Consider the following 20,417-nt stretch of genomic DNA (forward strand, 5'->3'; position numbering starts at 1 on the left):
GAACAGGTCAAGAAGATACCCATACTTCCATAGGAAGTATTTTGGGCAGAACACAACAAATTTTAAAAGTTGCTTAAGCTCAACAATTTGCTGTGATAAATACAGTCAGCCTGGAAACAGCTTGACCCTTGACAGCTACAGATGCAGGCACATGCCCTGGTCTTCAAACCGAAAATCATTAACTAGGCCATAAAGCAAAGCTGTTGATGTTTTATCCTTGCATCAGCCTTTTAAAAAAAAAAAATCCCTGGAGATAAATTTGGTATCCTTTTTCTCACCCACTGAGTAGCTTGCTGAGGTATCTGGTCTTTAGGGAACAGTTTAGTGGGCCCTCAATTCAGAACTGGAAGTTTAACTACAACTTAATGTCACAGAATAGGAGAAAGATGGATGCCCAGCTCTGCCCGGCAGGTGTTCAAGAATCAAACACCAAACCTTCTAACTTCATGTGACAGTGATCTTTCATGTTGTCATCTGTGTACTGAACATGCCGTCTCAAATTTAAAGATGACTACAACAACCCCCAACCATGCTTTGGGAAACAAGGATCCAGAGAACACCAGGTTCCAGTCTGTCTGTACAATATGGCATCTGGTCTGCCTTTTACGAGCATTACACTTACATTACATTTACCAGGGAAGCCGGCACACATTCTCAAGGCAGAGGCTGCAGCTCCTAGGAGGCGTTTCAGGGAATCTCTTCCCTTAAGTCTGTGTACTCATCCTCCATCGCAGGATCTGATATCCCCCAGAAAATCTGAATGATCACACACCTAGACCCTACTTTTGGAAAGGAAAGTGAAGTCGCTTGGTCGTGTTTGACTCTTTGTGACCCCAGGGACTACAGCCTGCCAGGCTCCTCCGTCCATGGGATTCTCCAGGCAAGTATACCGGAGTGGGTTGCAATTTCCTTCTCCAGGGGATCTTCCCGACCTAGGGACGGAACCCGGGTCTCCTGCACAGCAGGCAGACTCTCTGCTGTCTGAGACTGGGTTATTTCACTAGCAGACCATGAGACGAGCATTCTCACCAAAGGGCCCTTGATTATCTCATTGGTAGAAACAAATCCTTGGACTTGCTAGAAAATCTCAGGAAAAAGGAATCATTCTGATGCTGCAGAGATCCCTGATTCCACGGCAGTGAGCAAAGGCCCCATAGTAACATTAGCTACAAAGGACCTAAGCACAAAATAAAGGAGTTGACGTGTTGTGCTCTGCGCAAAGACGATCTCTGATCAACACTGGCTGGCTGATAATCTTACAAATGACCTACTTCCATATATGTGGAATTTGTACGTTAAAATTCAGAGAACCAAAGGACAAACAGTGTAATCTCACCCCCAAAAAATCATGTATTCAACAACAAGTGCTTCTTGAGCACCTACTAGAACACTGGTTTAGGCACTCAGAATTCAGTTATGAACAAAGACAGAATCCCTGACCTTACTGAGCTTACATCTTAGTTGGGGGAAGGGGAACCTGTACATAGAATCTACAAACAGATGACAAAAGAATGTCTATAAGATTGGCAGGTGATGATAAAAAAGGAAGGAGGGAAATAAACCTGAGTGAAGGATGGAGGTGATGGGGGCTGTTACTGCAGGTGATCAAGAAGGGCCCTCCGTGATACAGTAACATATATGTGATATGATCACATATAAACAAAGATTACAATGAAGGGAGAGAACGAGCCAAAAGCATACCTGGATAAAGAGCCTTAGACTGGAAGAATAGCTAGTGCAAAGGTCCTGAGGCATGAGTGTGCTTGGAGCGTTTGCGGAACTGCAAGGAGGTCAGAGAAATAGCAGGGGTAGGGCTGAGGTAATGTGAAATGCTTGCAATCAGAACAAGGTAGGTCATAAGAATTTATGATTTTACTCTGAAAGAGATGAAAAACCACAGGACCATTTTGAGCAGAGGAGTAAAACCACCTGGATTACGCTTTAAAGAGATCATTCTTCAGGAGCAGACTATGGAGGCTGGCAGGGGTGGGAGTAGGGAAGCCACACAGGAAGATACTGCAAAAGGTCCAGCCAAGAGATCATGGTGGCTCAGATTAGCAGCAGTGGTGGGTCACGAAAAGTGGTCAGGTAGTGGATGAGTTAAAGGATCAACTAAAGTCAGGAAGATTTCCTGATGGATGGAATGTCAGGTGAAAAGAAAGAATAAGCTAGATACAGGTGGCAGAACATCAGCTCTGAATCTATAGACCTGAATTCAAATTCCACTCTACCACTTACTAGTTGTGAGATCTTGAGCAAAATATTGAGCTTTAGTTTCTTCCTTGGGGTATACTGCATCTTCCTTATTGCATTACTACGAGGATTAAAAAGAACATTGTCAGTTCAAGAGTGTGGGACTTGAACTCTGGTATGTATTAGCAATTTTCCAAGTTTTCTAATATTTATATTTTTCAGAATGGATTGAGAAAGAAAAACTTAGCTAACATTTTATATCCTGTAAGAAGTATAAGAACACCATTTGCTATATAAAAAAAAAAATGACCTGGATATCTGAGTCCTTCATGGATATAGATTTAAAGTGTTTGAAGAAGGGCTTCCCTGGTGACTCAGGCAGAAAAGTGTCTACAGTGCGGAAGACCTGGGTTCAATCCCTGGGTCAGGAAGATCCCCTGGAGAAGGGAATGGCATCACACTCCAGTATTCTTGCCTGAGGGATTCCATGGACAGAGGAACCTGGCAGGCTACAGTCCATGGGATCTCAAAGAGTCAGACACAACTGAGCAACTAACACTATCACGGAAGGACACTTCAGGTTTTTATTTCTCATGGTGCAACATTATTAAAAAAGCCAAGGAAAAAAGGCCATTATCACTGACAAAAATAAGGATTCACCTAGTTGGAAGGGGTCTGGGTCCAAAGATCCCAACAGGACTAATTTTATTATTCTTAAAGACATTTCTCAAAGTTGGTGCAGCTGACCAGATGTAGCTATCTCCTGTGAGAATCTTTCTGCTGCTTCATTGTTCTCTGTATTTAGACTCCATTTGAACTAAAGACACACACCATTGCCTTCTTTTATTGTCATTGTCAAGTAACAAGAAGAATGTATGAGGACTTACATTTTCATTCCCAACACCTATTTCTCCGTGTTGAGCTTTCTAGCTCGTTGAAGCCTCGAGGATCTGTCTGATTATGCTAAGCAATAAAATGCTTTAACAAAATACACACAAAGAATATCTTCTTTCATTAACAAAATAAACTGGAATCTTGTCTGCTCCCTCACTTCAATTTGTCTGACTTGTTTTCTAAATTTATTCTAAAAACTATGTTTTTTTAAAGAATTAACGAAACTGCCAACTCTTATCGCCAAGGAGAGACAAACCACTGGAAGGTAGGACTCTAAGAGAACGGACCCCTTCTCTGTTATGATAAATTCACATTTAAATGCAGCATTCTTTTGTAATCTCCTGCTAAGTGTGACAAGCCCCCCCTTCGTTTTTTAGGCCAGACCGGCTGAAGCCTACACCTACCCTCTTTGGGTCTGGATGGTCGTCACCTGCATCCTCACCTTTCCTCTGGTAAAGAGTCAGGTTAACTAAACCTGGGCTTCCCTGGTGGCTCAGGCGGCAAAGAATCTGCCTGCAATGCGGGAGACCCTGGTTCGATCCTTGGGCTGGGAAGATGCCCTGGAGAAGGAAATGGCAACCCACTCCAGTATTCTTGCCTGGGAAATCCCATGGACAGAGGAGCCTGGTGGGCTCTAGTCTATGGGATTGCAAAGAGTCAGACGTGACTGAGCAACTGACACTTTCCCTTTCAAACTAAACCTAATGGGTTTAGTTGAATGATCCCCGTGCTGAGAACATTTCCAGAGACCTGGCTTTCCCCAGCTCCAAGCAAGAAGACCATGGTGCAGGGTGACACCCCAGGGAGAAGCACAGGGACCTGGCAGAGAGAACACAGACTGCGGCGCCACTCAAACCCACCTGACCGATCCGGATGGGGAAACTCCTAAAGTCCCCATGCCTTCCCCACGCCCCCCACACAGCATCCTCCTTTAGAGTCTTCACAGAACGGAGCACTGTGTGAAATCGCCTCGTTCATGTGTGTGTTTGCTTGCTTACTGTCTGTCTCCTTCTCACCAAATATAAACCCTGCCGCAGCAGGGACTCCGTCCGTCTTTTTGCCACTGCAGCCCCACCTCCCCAGCAGTTCCCTCCCAGGATTTCTTGACTGAAGAAACGTGAAACACAATATACACCTCTGGTTTGGGACTCACTATCTCTTGTCATCGTAGTGTGTTTAAATGTCTGTCTGTGTGGGTGCCTTGAGGACAGAACCGTGTGTCTTATTCACTTGCTTCCTCCCTGCCTGGCTGAACAGCCAGCCAGGAGCAGGCACTTGGTGACTGGAGAGCTGCAGGGACCTCAGGCAAGTTACACGACGCCTATTGATTCTTTGCCTCCTGTTTGTAAAAATGGGATTGGGTTAACATCTCTCTCAAATGAGATAACAAAAGAGGTGAAAACATTATAGATAGTCAAAATAAATGTGAGTTTCTTTCCTCTTTATGTCATGCTTCTGTATCATTGCAGAATTTCCAGTGTTTTTATTTATACATGCAATATCACGTGTCCCCAGAGGCTAGAGGGGAAGGCTGACTCTCAAGGGAATGAGGCAGGTTTCTGTGGGTTAAACCACTGAGGGATGTTATCAGAACTAAACCCCGGCCTGCTGACTCTAGGCTCAGCATCCTTCCCTTACCGCCACCAAGCACGCTGGTAATCAGTATGGTCTGTGTAACACCACAGCCTGGACGGAGGGAGCTGAGACTTCTGGCTTTGAAATGGCTAGATATCTGGGCAGGGCTTCATAAATTCTTTAGCATCAGAAAGCTCGTAATGGGGACTTCCCTAGTGGCCTGAAGGTTAAGACCTCGCACCATCACTGCAGAGAGATGTGCGTTCGATGCTTGCTTGGGGAACTAGATCCCACATGCTGGGTGGTGCAGCCAAAAGATTAAAAAAAAAAAAAAAAAGCTTTCCATAAGGCAGGTTTGTGAAGAGTCATTGCTGATGCTAAATCTAGGAGAAACTGTGATAGGGGCAGGCATGTGCGTGGTCTTCAGTGCGTCTCCCCACAGGCTGCTTATCAGCGCAAGGGGGAAAGGAACAGTCACACCACAGCAGAGACACCAGGGAACTCTTTGACTGAAGGGCCGACATCAGCATCAGCAAGAAGGGGCAGATGGATATCATGCATCTCTGGATGTGACGCCCTGAGAAGGCCACACCGTCACATATGTCATTTTGCCAGGAAAACATAACCCGAATCTGACCATGAGGAAGCATCAGAGAAACCCCAAGCGAGAAATGTTCCATTAAAAAGACAGAGGAGTCCTATACTCTTCAAAAATGTCAATGTCATAAAAGACAAAGAAAGGCTAAGGATACAGTCCAGATAAAAGGAAACTCAAGAGACAGGAAAACTATATGATACCTGGTCCTAGACTCAATTATTTACAGGAGGGTAAAAAATGCTATAAAGAATATTATGAGAAAGAGTTCCCCGATGGCCTAACGGTTAGGATTTTGAGCTTCCACTGCCATGGCCCAGGTTCCGTTCCTGGTCGGGGAATTCAGATCCCATAAGCCACACAGCTCAGCCAAGATGAGAGATACTGTGACAGTCAAAAATTAGAATGCAGATGGTAGGTTAGATAAAAACACTACATCAATGTTAACTGTAAAGGTGGTAACTGTATTGTGATTAGTTATAAGGGTATCCTTATTCTTTGAAAATACACTGAAGGATCTGGAAGTAAAGAAACATGATACATGGAGCTCACCTCTCAATGATAAAACAAATGGAGGAAAATATTAACCATAAGTGAATCTGCATAAAGAATATTGGGGTGTTCTTTGTACTATTCTTACAAGCTTTCTACAGATTTGAAATTATTTCCAAATTAAAAAAACACACTCAAGAAAGCCTATGAAAGTTTTGCAGAAGAAGAGTCCAAGAACTACAGTTTAAGGACGTCATCTTAGTCTCAGCTCTTTCTTACTTGCTTGGCATTAAGAGATGGAGCCTGGTATTGGGGCCCACCAACTAGCCAGTCAGATCACTTACGACTTTGCCCTTTGAAAGAGTTAAGTATAATTTTGACTGGGATTTAGTTATAGGGTAATAATGAGAACAGATCGTTCTTGCTAACAGAGCAACTTTCAATGAGATTTACAAGAATGTATTTCTTATCCTCTATTCTAACGTCAAGAGAGTCAAAATGCACCTCTCAGACGTTTCTTATCACTTGTTGTTGCTACTGTTTGTTTCCAGGAAAAGCTTATCTATTGGCAAATCTGAATTCATGAAGGAAATGTTAAATGCTCTTACAAAACTATAAGGAAAGCAAAGCAAAGAGAAAAATATAACAACAGAATGAATATAAAACAATTCAGAATCTGAAAAACATTCTCTCTCCCTCTTCCCAAAGAGCAATCTGTCCTATCTCCACGTGGACACAGACCTAGAAGGAAACTTGTTTTCCAAAGATTAGAAGAAACTGAAATTTGACATCATAGCATTAGCCTGGAAACCCTCTAGATAAGAGAATTTGAAAATTCAAGACCAGAGGCCTATGCGAGCAACAGAAGCAGCTCAGGCCTTAAAACGGAGGACTGTGCGTCACCACACACAGCCAGGCACTGCCAGGGTCCTGCACGAGGCCAGCAGACGGCAGGTCTCTGGTGTGCCCCGCGCGGCAGGTGCCATGAGCAACAGAGACAAACATGATAAAAAGCCCACTAGATACAGTGTATCCAAGAAAACACTGGTTGGGAGGGGGTGGGGGAGTTTGGGGCCAGAGAGTATCAGACGCAGATATGTAATAAGAAATAAGAGAGGGGCTTCCCTGGTGGCTCAGGCTAAAGACCACCCGCCAATGCAGGAGACACGGGTTCCATCCCCGGATCGGGAAGGTCCTGCATGCCGCAGAGCAATAAGCCCGTGCACCGCAAGGAGGCAGCCGGGGCTCCAGCGCCCAGGGGCCACGGCTGCTGAGCCCATGTGCCACAACTACGGGAGCCCGAATGCTCTAGAGCCGTGCTCCGCGGCGAGAGAGCAGCCCCTGCTCACTGCAGGATAGGGCAGCCCGCACACCAGCGGAGACCCAGGACAGCCCAACAAATCCAGCTTTTAAAAAAGGGAAAAAGAATTCAGCAAAAGGGAAGGTGTAAGCACGTGCGCCCAGCAGCTGAGATGGGGCTTCCCAGGTGAAGCGAGGCCGAAGCCCTGATGGAGGCGCGGGGCACCGGCAGGGAGGAGGTGTGAACGGGGGCTGGCAGAGGAGCGGGGCGAGGCCGTGCTGGCAGAGGAGGAGCCAGTCAGGGCGCCGCCGAGGGCACAGCATGGGCCACACACGACAGCGTCCGCTCTGGCTGGAATTCGGGGTGGCGTGATGGAGCGCTCGGAGGCGATGGCCTCGTCGGGTCTGACTCCAATCCTGAACCTGATGGGCAGCCACTGGAGGACGCTGGAGGAGGGCTACACAGCTCGCTTGTTTTGAATCAGATCGCCCAGGAAACGGTACGTGGGAAGGAGTGGAAGGGAAACCAGCTGACGACTACTCCTCACCCAAAAGACCCAAGAAACAGAGAAAAAACCAATACTCTGTAAGGGAGCTGCATTCAGACCGGATTTTTTTTTTCTTTTTCTTATCCCTTTGGTCAAAGTTAACATGAGAGTCTCTTCTACCTCAGCATTCTGATGTGCTCATGCAGAAATGAGTACTTTTCCTCACAAACACTGCAGTTTCTGGTTTTTCACCAAGTTCACTCTAAGTCTAAACTTTGCGTGAATTCCCATGACGGAACACAGGGACCAATGAAATCACATCACTGGTAATTCATCTTTAGGGAAAAGAAAAGTTTATCAAAGTGAAATATTTCCGAAACAAATGCTAATGTGTTTCTGAAGTAGCTGCTGGTCACAACAGATCAACAGGCAGAGAATATGCAGAGATCTTTGAGGGAAAGCAGACCTGGAAACGGGAGAAGGAACAGTCTTGTCTGTTCACGGAATTTTAGAAATTGCTCATCTGCACTCACAAGGCTTAAGACTCCCTTTTGTCACTGAAACACTTGGAAGCTTCTTCTGGTCACACTGCCTCCAGGTCACTCGCCAATGGACCTTTAAGATTCCTACTGGGTCTCCACAGTGTTTAAAAATTATTAGTTAAAAATTGTAAGCTAATAGCTTGAATATAATTGATTCATCAGAATGAGAAGATGGCATGACACAGGGTGACACGTGAGGCCTGACCTCCCGAGTGGTTTACGGACCTCCTGTTACCAAAATACAACACATTCTATGTAGCAGGTTCAGACTGTTAGCATTAAAATAACTGGTGTCAAGAGAAGGGGAAGGTGGGTGTGTATAGTAGTTCCATATAAAATTCAGGAGTCTTGAAAACCCTGACCTCCCAGGGTACCCTGTATTCATGGGGGGCTGCAGACTGGAGTAACACCAGAGGGCTATGATAGGGAAGGAGGAGACATTTAGAGGAGCAGGCTCTAAACTGACCCTGGAAGATGAGGAAATATTTACCCTAAAGATATGAGGGAGGAAATGAAACTAAACAGCCCAGCACCTTCTGCCTGACCAGATGGAGCCAATAAATGTTCAGTGGGGTTCCCAGGTGGTGCTAGTGGTAAAGAACCTTCCTGCAATGCAGGAGACATAAGAGAGGTGGGTTCGATCCCTGGGTGAGGAAGACCCTCTGGGGGAGGGCAAGGCAACGTGCTCCAGCACCCGTGCCTGGAGAATCCCATGGACAGAGGAGCCTGGCGGGCTCCAGTCCAGGGAGCTGCAGAGTCAGACACGAATGAGTGACTGACTCTAGGATCATTAGGAGATGCCGTGAAACACACAGAGACATATGAAGTACCTAGCGTGGTGCCTGAAGAGTACTCCCTCTACCATTAGCTATTTGCATTGTGATTGATCATCTGGGCTTCAGGGTGCAGAAAGGAAAATACTAGGCTCACAGAATGGAAAGCCACTGGATGTGTGAAGAGGTGGGCGCAGGTCATGGACAGGAGCAGGAAAGAGATAAGGATTGCAGTATCTCCCAAGACATTGATAAAAATGTGTCTAACCATGGAAAATGGATGTGCGTGCTGCGATTCATGGGGTCACAAAGAGTCGGATACGACTGAGCGACTGAGCGACTGAACTGAACTGACTGAACCGTGGAAAATGCTGTGAGCCATTTCTTTGTGTTGAGCGATAGCTGATATGAGACTGATACCCATAAAAGCCCCTTCATTGGATTCGTTATGTTCTGTATCGTATTTTCACAGCATTGTATCTGTTAACTACATAATAAAATCCAAGGTCTCTCTAAAAATTAAGTCAAAATGGATCAAAGGCCTAAATATTAGAGCTAAAACTGTAAAATTCTTAGAGGAAAACATAAAGGGGAAAATAAACTATACTTCAATGAAGTTTTTTTAAGAAACCTAGGGGGAAAGCCTCACATTTGATTTGGCAATGGTTCCTTGGCCATGACACCAGGAGCACAGGTGACAGCAATGAAAAATAAGCTGGACTGCATCAAACTTTAAAAATTTGAGCACCAAAGGAAACTACCCATAGAGTGAAACGGTAACCCACAGACAGGGAGAAAATGTTTGTATATCATATATCTAATAAAGGGTTAATGTCCAGAATATATCTAGAACTCCTACAATTCAAAAATAAAAAAGCAAACAACCCAATGAAAAAATGGGTGGAGAACTTGAATAGATACTTCTCCAAAGAAGACAAACGGCCAGTACACACTTGAAAAGATGCTCAACATCAATAATCCTTAAGGAAATGCAAATCAAAATCAAAACCGCACTGTGATACCACTCCATACGCACAGGCATCAGCTCAGATCGGTCACTCAGCCGTGTCTGGATCACCGACCCCCTGGACCATAGCCCGCCAGACCCCTCCGTCCATGGACTTCTCCAGGCAATAGTGCGGGAGCAAGTGGCCATTTCCTTCACCAGAGGGTCTTCCGGGCCCAGGGACCGAACCCCCATCTCTTGTGTCTCCTGCGTTGGCAGGCAGATTCCTTACCACTGTGCCGCCTGGGGAGTTCTCATAAGGATGGCTATTATTAAAAACAAGCGAAAAGAAAATACCAAATATTGGTGAGGATGTGGAGAAACTGGAACCCTTATGCATTGCTGGTAGGAATATAAAATAGGGCAGCTATTATACTGTGGAAAACAGGAAGGTGATTCTTCCAAAAAAGAATTATCATACGATCCAGCAATTCCATCTGTGTACATATCCAAAATAACTGAAAGTAGGGTCTCAAAAAGATGGGTGTAAACCCACGTTCAAAGCAGCATTATACACAGCAGCCAAAAGGTGGAAGCAACCCAATGTCCATCGACAGATGAATGGATAAACACATGTGAGATATACCAGTAACAGAATTACATTAAGCCTTAAAAAGGAAATTCCGACACATGCTATAACACGGATGAACCCTGAAGGTATTATGTTAAGTGAAATAAGCCAGTTACAAAAAGACAAATACTGTAGGATTCCACTTCTACGAAGTACCTGGTGTAGTCAAATTTGGAGACAAGAAGTAGAATGCGGGTTGTCAGAGGCTGGGGGAGGGTAAATGGAAAGCAACTGTTTAAAGGATAGAGAGTTTCAGTTTTGGACAACTGCAAAAAGTTCTGGAGATGGAAGGTAGTGACGGCTGTAGACAATGTGAATGTACTTAATGGCACTGAACTGAATACTTAAAAGCGACAGAAATGGTGCTTTTGGTGTATATTTTACCACAATTTTAAAAAAGTAAAAAATCACTACCATACCTATATCAACCTGGTAAATGCAGTCATCCTCACTTTAGTAAAAGTTAGCTTTATTCAGCACTCTCCTCTCCTATCATTAATAAACTGTGGCACTCCTTGCATACTTGGCAGCTAAGAGATACTGATGGTCTAATTCTTTCAAAATAAAATCATAAGCACTTACAATTACTATGTGCCAACTGTTTATGCTGCATAGTTCTGCTTTAGGGGTCATTGCTTTAAAATTCTAGAGAATAACTGATCAAAATCTAGACTTAAGGGCATAGAGGAAAAGAAACCATGTCTTTAACGCTGTGTTAACGTCACATTCACTTACTTAGGGATGTGATTTTCTTTCGTTGCCAAGACAGCAACTGTTGCTGTGGAAACCACACAAAAACAGGGATACTTAACTGAACCGAACTCTACTCACCTGCACAAAGATGCCCTTGCTCTTATATTCCTCATGGAGGCATTGAGAGAAGAAATCTACAAAAGCCTGGGAGGGGGTGGGAGTGAGAACACACACATTACATCAATCGGCCTGATCTGTAGCCATGGAAACAAAAATAATCAACTAACCATTTAACACTATAGTTTCTAATCATTCTTTTCACTCTAAATGAAGATGAGACCTTAAAAAAAAAACAAAAAACTCAAAACCTCACGTTTTCTTTATCTGCCACTTAATTAAGTATTCTTTAACCAAATATAATATCTAAATCAAATTCTGATTGAACTGAAAAAGGCTCTTCTTATCTTTTCTGTTTTCAGAAAATTACTTTCCAAGAAAAAACCTCTTATTATATAACAAAGGATACATTCCTCCTCCCCACTTGCCATTCGAACAGAAACACAGTATGAATTCTGTTCAAGCCTGTTCTACGGGGATTTTGTTGTCAGTAAAGAGAAGAAAAGAGCATGCATTCTCTTCGTCCTTTGGGATGGCAAGATCCAAGAAGTGCAGAGATGAGCGTGACAGCCCATCTTCTTCCAACAGAACAACTCTAAATCTATTTGTAAAATATACCATTTTTTCAAACGTGGACTCAACCTCAGGCTTGAAATGTATCAATGATGACTCTACTAGAGTCCCTGTTAATAATATCAATAGTCTTGTGTCTGTGGAGCAGAACAGGCTGGAAGAAGTTCACCAATCACTTCAAGAAACATGGTGTTCATTTTAAACATACCTACTGTATGTTTCAGAGATATAGAAAGCAGGTAGATTGCAGGGTGGGGGGGGGGGGTGGCAAGCTTTTTCAAAATACAGTACTTTTCAGTTTTTCCAGGGGCCAAAAGGCAAGGGAAAAGAGGGCAGGTATTTTGCTCTTTATTTCCCCCTGCACAATGCAAGTTCTTACTGTGCATTTTAGTTTGCTCATTTTCCCCTAAAAGCAGCGTCTCAGTGGTCACCTTTACTTCAGAGATGTATCCTATGCTTCAACAATGTATTTGAGAACAATGCTATCAACCTGCAGGCAGTATAAGATGCATTCTAAATCCCTGTCCTGGTAGTAGTGTGAAGAGGTGAATGGTGATGTGGTATAGAATTATGGAATCTCACAGAGAGCTCTGGAAATTCTTGTCTCACTCCAGAAGTGGCAGTAAATATCTATGAATTTTGAATAATGTTGCCAAACATTCAGTTTCCCCATCTATCTTGTGTCTACCATGTTTACCTATGTGCTGACTAGCTGCAATCCTACTACTCAGCTCTGCGGACTTGGCACTTAAGCTGTATGCTGAGTCATTCATGACCCAAATCCCCAGTCTCAGACTCATTAACACCATGTTCTGATCAGCTGAGCTAACTGAGCTAACTGGCCCAGACCAGCTCTCTACTGGAAGTACAAATACCAGTTTTAAAACCAGTGAACCGTGAGGGAAAAAAAAAAATCATCTGTGGATCTGAGATCTTGGTGCCTCGGTTCAGTTGTCAAGTTGATACCAGTCAATCTCCAGCTCCGGCTCTTCTGAAACTAGGGTTGGCTATTTTCCTTTTCTTCTCAGTCCATTTGAAAATGGCTAAAGACAGAACTTCAAGAAAGTCCCTCGCTTGTTTCTCAGATTGAACACTATTCTTTATTCTTCTTCTGACACCATTTACTAAAAAACTGTTCACCTTGGTTGCAGAGTAGATGGTCAACAGTGGAACTGGGTACAGGCCAGAGGCAGAGGAGATGTTCAGAATTACCCCTTTAGATCTAAAAAAGAGAAGATGCAAGTAAACAGAGTGAAATCAAATATACAATTGCAAATTACAGATTGAGATATATAAAATTATTTGATATAGAATAACCTGGCTGTTTTTCTTACCCACCTCCGTCCTTGCCTTTCATCAGCCTGTGCTATGCTTGGTCAGTGAATGAGGCATAACTCAATCAACTAAAAATAGCTCTTCTTTGCAATTAGCTCACTTCTCAGTCTTAGTAATCTGGGGCATGACCAGATTCGATCTTCAGTCTTCTGGAGTTAATTTCTATCCTCTGAGGTCTTCTTTGGCCATAGCACCAAGAATTATCACTCTTAAAAACACTCTCATACTCCTGGTATGCTTCTAATTTGGCACATTGTCACATACTATCGTGCTGCAGCATTTAATCATTCTGTGATCATCAACATTTTTATCCCTCATAAACCCCATCAGCTTCTCAACATCATAGCTCTTAACTTATACCTCTCCTCAAAATACTCTTGCCTGTGGTGAGCATGTAACAGGTACGTACATGAATGAATGGTTATGCCCCGCCTTCTCACCTTCCCAGGTGGTAGGCATTCAAGTGCTAAATGAAGAGCTGACTCTAAAGTCACGCTACTCCACAGTTCACCAAATCATATTCTTTTGCCAAAAGGCAAAGTTCAATTTCTACTATAACTTTTAGAAACTAATGAGATTTCAGAGTCAGAAAGTTACCAGGAATGACTCGTTCTACAAATAAGTAAAAATTAGTTTGAGAAAAGCAATGCTGTAAATATACCAAGCATAGCACATGCTGATGAAAGGCAAGGAGAGAGGTGGGTTAGAAAAACAGCCAGGTTATTCTATTTCAAATAATTATATATCTCGATCTGTAATCATATTGTTAGCAATTGTATATGGCCTGGGTAAAGTGTGAAATTAGGGTTTTGGGAATTTTAGACAGAATTAACAACCAGCTTTTGGCCCTCAAATCCATTCTTCTCAGGGGAGTTGGTCCCCTTATTCAGCAACTTGGACCTGACCCGACCTGTCTCCTGCCCTCTAGATCAGGTTCCTTTCCTTCATCCTTCATGCTCAGCTGCTCAGCTGTGTCCGACTCTGCGACCCCATGGACTGTAGCCCTGCCAGGCTCCTCTGTCCATGGGATTCTCCAGGCAAGAATACTGGAGTGGGTTGCCATTCCCTTCACAGGGGATCTTCTCTACCCAGGGATCAAACCCGAGTCTCTTGCATCTCTGGAGTTGGCAGACGGATTCTTTACCACTGTGCTACCTGGGAAGCCTTTCTTTCAACTTGAAAGTGAAAGTTGCTCAGTCGTGTCCAACCCTTTGCGACCCCATGGACTATACAGTCCATGGAATTCTCCAGGCCAGATACTGGAGTGGGTAGCCTTTCCTTTTTCCAGGGGATCTTCCCAGCCCAGGGGTCGAACCTAGGTTTTCCTCATTGCGGGTGGACTCTTTACCAGCTGAGCCACAAGGGAAGCCCCAGAATACTGGAGTGGGTAGCCTATCCCTTCTCCAGGAGATTTTCCTACCCAGGAATAGAACTGAGGTCTCCTGAATTGCAGAAGGATTCTTTACCAACTGAGCTATCTGGGAAGCTCTTACTTTCTCATTATTCTTGGCCTGAATTTACTTCCCAAGGCCTTTTTTTTTTTTTTTTTTTGTATTTTTTAAAAGGACTATATAGGCCCTTCTTATGCAAAATAATAAAAGAAACAAGACCAAATGGCTTCTAAGTTATTTTAGACATAAATCTGAAAAGAAATAATCCCCAAAGGTCACTCAGTCCATCTGCCAGCCTCTAGGCGAGATGCCACTTCAACCATCAAATGGAAGTCTGGGCCCTCCACTTAATGAGTCACTAAAAATGAGTTGTTTTTTCGCTTCTGTTTTTTTTGAACTGAAGTCTTTATTAGTAATATACACTTTCCTAAGTGGTGACTCAATTAACAGGTTGGACTTAGAAATCAAATCTCAAATTTTCTGAAGAAAGTTCGAAACATTTAGTCAAAGTATTAATCATACCATTCTTGTAGTTTTTGCCTGTGTCTCTCACACAGACAGAAAAGGCTTTTCTTTTTAAATTTTAAGAGTAAGGATGTCTATCAGGACTTAGAACCCAATTATTCTAAGATTAAAAACAGGTGAATTAGCAATTAGTTATCTAGTAATTTCATTTTATCTATATTTGTGAGAAATTCCTTTGATTAAAAGGGTTTAAAAACCACCTTTGTTACTGAGACTTTTAATATAGTATTAATTTATGATGTTTAAAATATCTTTGTTTTTAGGGTGTTAAAAATGTTCTGAAATTAGATTGTGGTGATGATACACTCTGTAAATATACTAGAAACCACCAAATTGTACACTTTAAATAAGTGGATTTTAGGGCATGTGAAATATATCTCAATAAATCTATATATAAAGAGAGTGAAATATATTTATAATTTATTAGAATGTGTTACCTTTAAGCTAAAAGCAGATCCCAATCAAGTAGAAGCTATCTCCTGCAATACAATCTGCTTTCTGAGAATAAGCCCAAATCTTTGCACCCTGTCCTGAGCCCCAAGCATCCATGTAAGTTTAGGTGGTGTTTTATTTTAACATTTTCTCATATAACCAGCAACTGCTATAACCTCACTCATCACAGCAAGTGAAGAAAAGCCATTCAAGTAGTTGTAAAAGATGATGTTTTTCACTGTAGCTGATCACTGCTGGTTTAATCAGTGGGATTCTGGGCTAGATAATACTCAATTTGACTAAAAGGGCGGCATGTGCCCTCGAACAAAAATCTTACATTCTGCTTCTCTCCTTTCTCACAAGTGAAATACAATTTAAAAGTCTTCCAAAAGTTAAAGTTTAAATGCTATTAAAAACATTTTTAGGGACTTCCCCATTGTCCAGAGGCTAAGACTCTGAGCTCCATTTGCAGGGGGCCTGGGGTTCAATTCCTGGCCAGGGAACTAGATCCCACATGCTGCCATGAAGACCGAAGATCATATGTGCTGCAACTAAGACCCAATGCAACCAAATAAATAAATATTAAAAAAAAAAAAAACAACCATTTTTAAAAAGGAAATCTTGACCTCACCAAAATGGATTCCTAAAATGCCACTCACCAAAGCAATGATTTCAATACAGGAAAGTTCATTGCAAGATAATAAAAACCTTGTTCCTTGGGATGACCCAGAAGGATGGGATGGGGAGGGAGGTGGGAGGGGGGTTCAGGATGGGGAACACATGTAAATCCATGGCTGATTCATGTTAATGTATGGCAAAAACCACTACAATATTATAAAGTAATTAGCCTCCAACTAATAAAAATAAATGGAAAAAATAAATAAACAACAACAACAACAAAAAAAAACCTTGTCCCTGCTTGCAAAATTAATACAGACCAATAGTCAAATATGGTTTGCCACAATTATGCAAGCATGTGCTTTGAGTTGTTTACTCCTTGAGGCAAGTGAGATTTTTGTTTCTCAAATATTCTACCCTAATTTAAAAATTTCCAGGGGGTAGAGTTAGTTTGACTTAAGTGAAAAGTTGGAATTGGAAGATACTTTATTCAAAACACAATACTTGCATTCCAAAAATACATTAAAAAGTATAAAGAGAGAATGCGCTAGATCTAAGTAAACACGAAGCGGACAGCATTTATCACTGGAGCAAAATGAGAGCAGAGAAAAAAGCACCCTTTCCACAAAAACACTGAGGTGCAGAGCAGCACACCTGTTTGTCTGTCTTGCAAAAACCCTCCCACACACAAGTCCCTCTCCCTCTCCAAGGATAATGATACGCAGCTTAGTTCTGTCTGGCTCACAAACAGCACCTTTGCAGAGCTGTCTTACTCTCTGTGCTGTATACAGTATCTATTCTTCACGTAGAGATGGCGGTGAACATTTGGGACCGAGACACACAAAGGACTAGCTTCTGAAATCAACTACTCTATCTAGTGCTAATCCCCCATCGAAGCAGAATTAGTGACGTCAAACTAGTTTCCATGGCACAGCCAGACTCACGACAACTCTGTTACATCAAGCAGAAGGACAAAATGGGCCACGCTTAATTGCACACAGAAACAAACATAAAACCAAACCCTGGCTAATCTCTCATTTTCCGGGGACTTGGGGAACAATTCTAAGATTGGAAGGTACATTAAGAATATTTGCTGAAGTTCCATAATGAAGACTCCCGATACTCATATTTCTGAACATTTCCAGTTTGTTATGACAAGTACCCAAATAAACAAGTCCAGTAATATTTTCTGTGATACAACCTTCTTAATTCATCATGCTGCTTACTTGCTAACAGCCACACGATGGTGCCTCAGTGGCGTAAGTTACTGAGGATCTACTAGAATTAAAATAATGCAAAGACAAAGGAGAAAACACCACTGCTGATAAGGAAGCACTTTTTCATCTAAAAATATTCTCTTCAATGACTAGCCCTCCCACAAGCCAGACATTAAACAAACACAATCCCTATGAAATTCAGTTCCTTGCATTTGCAGCCTCCTTTTGTTATGCTTTCTAGAATTTCCTAAGTTCGGTGAAATTCCCAATTAGAAAACTCTCCTTAATGATCACGTGGATAAAAGAATTACCAAGCCTCTTTTCTTCCACATGTGCCCCACTATTCTGTCAGACAGCTGTAGTATCCTTGTGCCCAGCTCTTAAACAGGACTGTCATGGAGGAAGCGCCAGGTCCCCCATGAAACAAGTCTCTGATTTCCACCTTCCCTGGGACTCTCATCATTGCTCCACGCTGCAGGTGGGGAGGGAGAGAGACGGAGGCTTAAATATTGCTCGGCAGCACTGGAACACAGTTTGGTCTTAATGTGGACAGCTTACAGGATACAGAGAGTGATGGCAGAAAGAGGAGGGCTGTGCAAAAAAGACTGCCTCCCAGTTCTTCATATTTTCACTTCTTATCAGGGAGCACTTAAGTCTGCTCTTGGAGGGTCATTAGTTTTTGTGTGTTTTTTTTGAAGCTGAAACATAACACTGAATATTAGTACAGACAGTTCTCTAAGAGGTTCTCAAAAAGACTGAGAAACATATCAAAACAGAGTTCCATGTCAGAAAAGAATCCTGGATCACGGGGGTCAGGTATATAATTAGAACCAGTGATCCAAATACATTATACAAATATTGCTTTGTTGAAGAAAGTTTGCAAACATTTCCCATATGAAAGAGAACTGCCTGCCCTAAAACACCATAACATGTCATAATTCCACCTTAAGTAATACAGTATGAAAGGGGCTATTTTTAGCTGTTCCATGGTTGTTATGGCAACCACCTCCTGGCTCCAGCTGTACACAATGTTTATAATTCCAGGGACGTGGAAAGAGCAAGTTTCCTCCGTAACATAATTACGTGCTTTCTACTTCTATGGTAATAATAATACCTTAGTTTGATTATAGAGGCTTGTTGACTTGTTTAGTGATAATCAGTTGGCCCTAGGCTATAGTTCTAGAGAGTGTGGAAAGCCACATGCATCAGAAGTAGAATCAGTGAAAGGAAAAAACAAAACAAACCCACCACAACAAAGAGCTCTGCTTCTCCTCAATGGAGATAAGAAACCTACGTCTACCAACCATAGGAAATAGATCATTTGGGGATGGCTCCCAGGGCAGGCTATGATCAAATCACTTATGATGTGTAAGTAAGAATGCTTTGAGATGATCTGTGAACTTGGAGTCTTTCTTCCCTCCTGGGCACACAGCTGACAACGCTTCTGGTCTCCCCTGCAGTTAGCTGTAGCCTGTGGCTGAGTTCTAGACCATGGAACGAGTGCAGGAGTCAGGGACACCACCTGCAGGCCTGACCCAGGAAATGCTCTGTAAAATCATCTTTCCTCTCTCTTCCCTTATTTGCTGGCTGGGTGCAGATACTTCTGCAGAGAACTGCAAGGCCTCAGTTGTGTCCAACTCTATGCAACCCCATGGACTGTAGCCTGCCAGGCTCCTCTGTCCATGGGATTCTCTGGGCAAGAATACTGGAGTGGACTGCCATGCCCTCCTCCAGGGATCTTCCCAAGCCAGGGATCAAACCTTGGTCTCTCGCATTGCAGGCAGATTCTTTACCACCTGAGCCCCCAGGGAAACCCAAGGGAAGAGTAGGCCCCCCCCCCCCCCCCCCAATTCCAGATGGAAGGAGCCCTGAGATCCCTGGATTGACTGTGGAGAGCAGAGGCCTGACCACTGATCCACACCGGACTGTGATGTGAGGGGAGGATCAACCTTGAGAATTTTAAGTCATTGAGATTCTGGGGTGGTCTGTTATAGCAGCTAGCCTGCCTTGACTAATACAACAAGTAACTCCTTTAATTCAAACAGACAGACCTGTTCCTTCTCCTATCCCAAAAGCACCAATTCATAAAACCCCTTACATTTCTGACTAGTTCTTCAGCCCATGATAGCTTTTCACCAGATCATTTCACAACCTCAGTATAAAATCAATTTGATTTCTTAAAGACAAGGATCCAACTCATCTTCCATATGATAAACTTTATACTCAGTGAAATGGATGGATCCTTTCCTTTGCATTCTTTATCTAAGGCTTCAGTTACAGCTGTGATGGTGGCTCCGAGGTCTACAGAGATGTGTCAGCACTTTGTATCATGTATTAATTCACTATGTAGCCTCATGGCACTCAAGTTCTTTGGATCTCACTTTTTATGTCAAATGAGGGGGGATTGGTTTCAATTCAAGTACTGAAATTTCATGATTCTTCAAGTCTGATTCGTCATAACCAGTAACTCTTTGGATATGGTTTTTAACAACATAGTTAAAAATTCCTCTGTGGAATGTAAGTATTTCTTTTTTAATGGGTAGAATACCACCCTGAATTTATACTGTGTTACTTGTAGGTATCCAAACTAGAATTAAGCTGATGACCCAAATTTCATCCGTCTTGAATTCTACACTGTCTGCCCGAATTCTCTATAATCATTCCGGATTCTGGTCTGGTTTGACCACCATCACTTTCATATCTGACCATCAGGGGCATGCTCAACCATCAGTAGTAGTTTAAAGGTTTTAAAGGGAAATTTTACTAAAATAAAGCAATTAAGACACAAAAAATCACACATAAATGCAATTACAAACAAAGAGCCTTACTAAAAAGTAGCTACCAAATCCGAACTTCAGTTTCCTCATCTGTACAATGGTGGGAGGCTATCAAAGTTATATAAGCAAACACTTATCGGGTTCTCAGTCCGACACCTGGCAAAGAATATGTAATCGATAACCATAAGCTGTAAATCCTTGCCTGAAGCTGGTCACAGAGACTCCTTCATGGAAGTAGGGTCCCTGGCTCTTTGCAAAGCTGTGATTCCTGTGGATCTCTCCCAAACTCAAAGCCATTTTGCATAGCAAGG

General features: G+C 42.8%; 1 protein-coding gene across 3 annotated transcripts in view; it reads right to left on the reverse strand.

Annotated features, from left to right (window-relative positions):
• The window catches only part of HSD17B12 (hydroxysteroid 17-beta dehydrogenase 12), a 173,215-nt gene that overhangs the window by 11,067 nt on the left and 141,731 nt on the right, over positions 1-20,417 (reverse strand). For all 3 annotated transcript variants that reach the window (XM_070473144.1, XM_070473145.1, XM_070473143.1), the window contains 2 exons: positions 12,952-13,033; positions 11,260-11,325 (listed from right to left, as the gene is read on the reverse strand). In XM_070473144.1, the coding sequence (XP_070329245.1) occupies positions 11,260-11,325; positions 12,952-13,033 (148 nt within the window). The remainder of the gene's footprint in view (positions 1-11,259; positions 11,326-12,951; positions 13,034-20,417) is intronic.

The sequence above is a fragment of the Odocoileus virginianus genome, chromosome 10 (genome assembly GCF_023699985.2).
Source record: "Odocoileus virginianus isolate 20LAN1187 ecotype Illinois chromosome 10, Ovbor_1.2, whole genome shotgun sequence".
In the NCBI taxonomy this organism is placed as follows: Eukaryota; Metazoa; Chordata; class Mammalia; order Artiodactyla; family Cervidae; genus Odocoileus; species Odocoileus virginianus.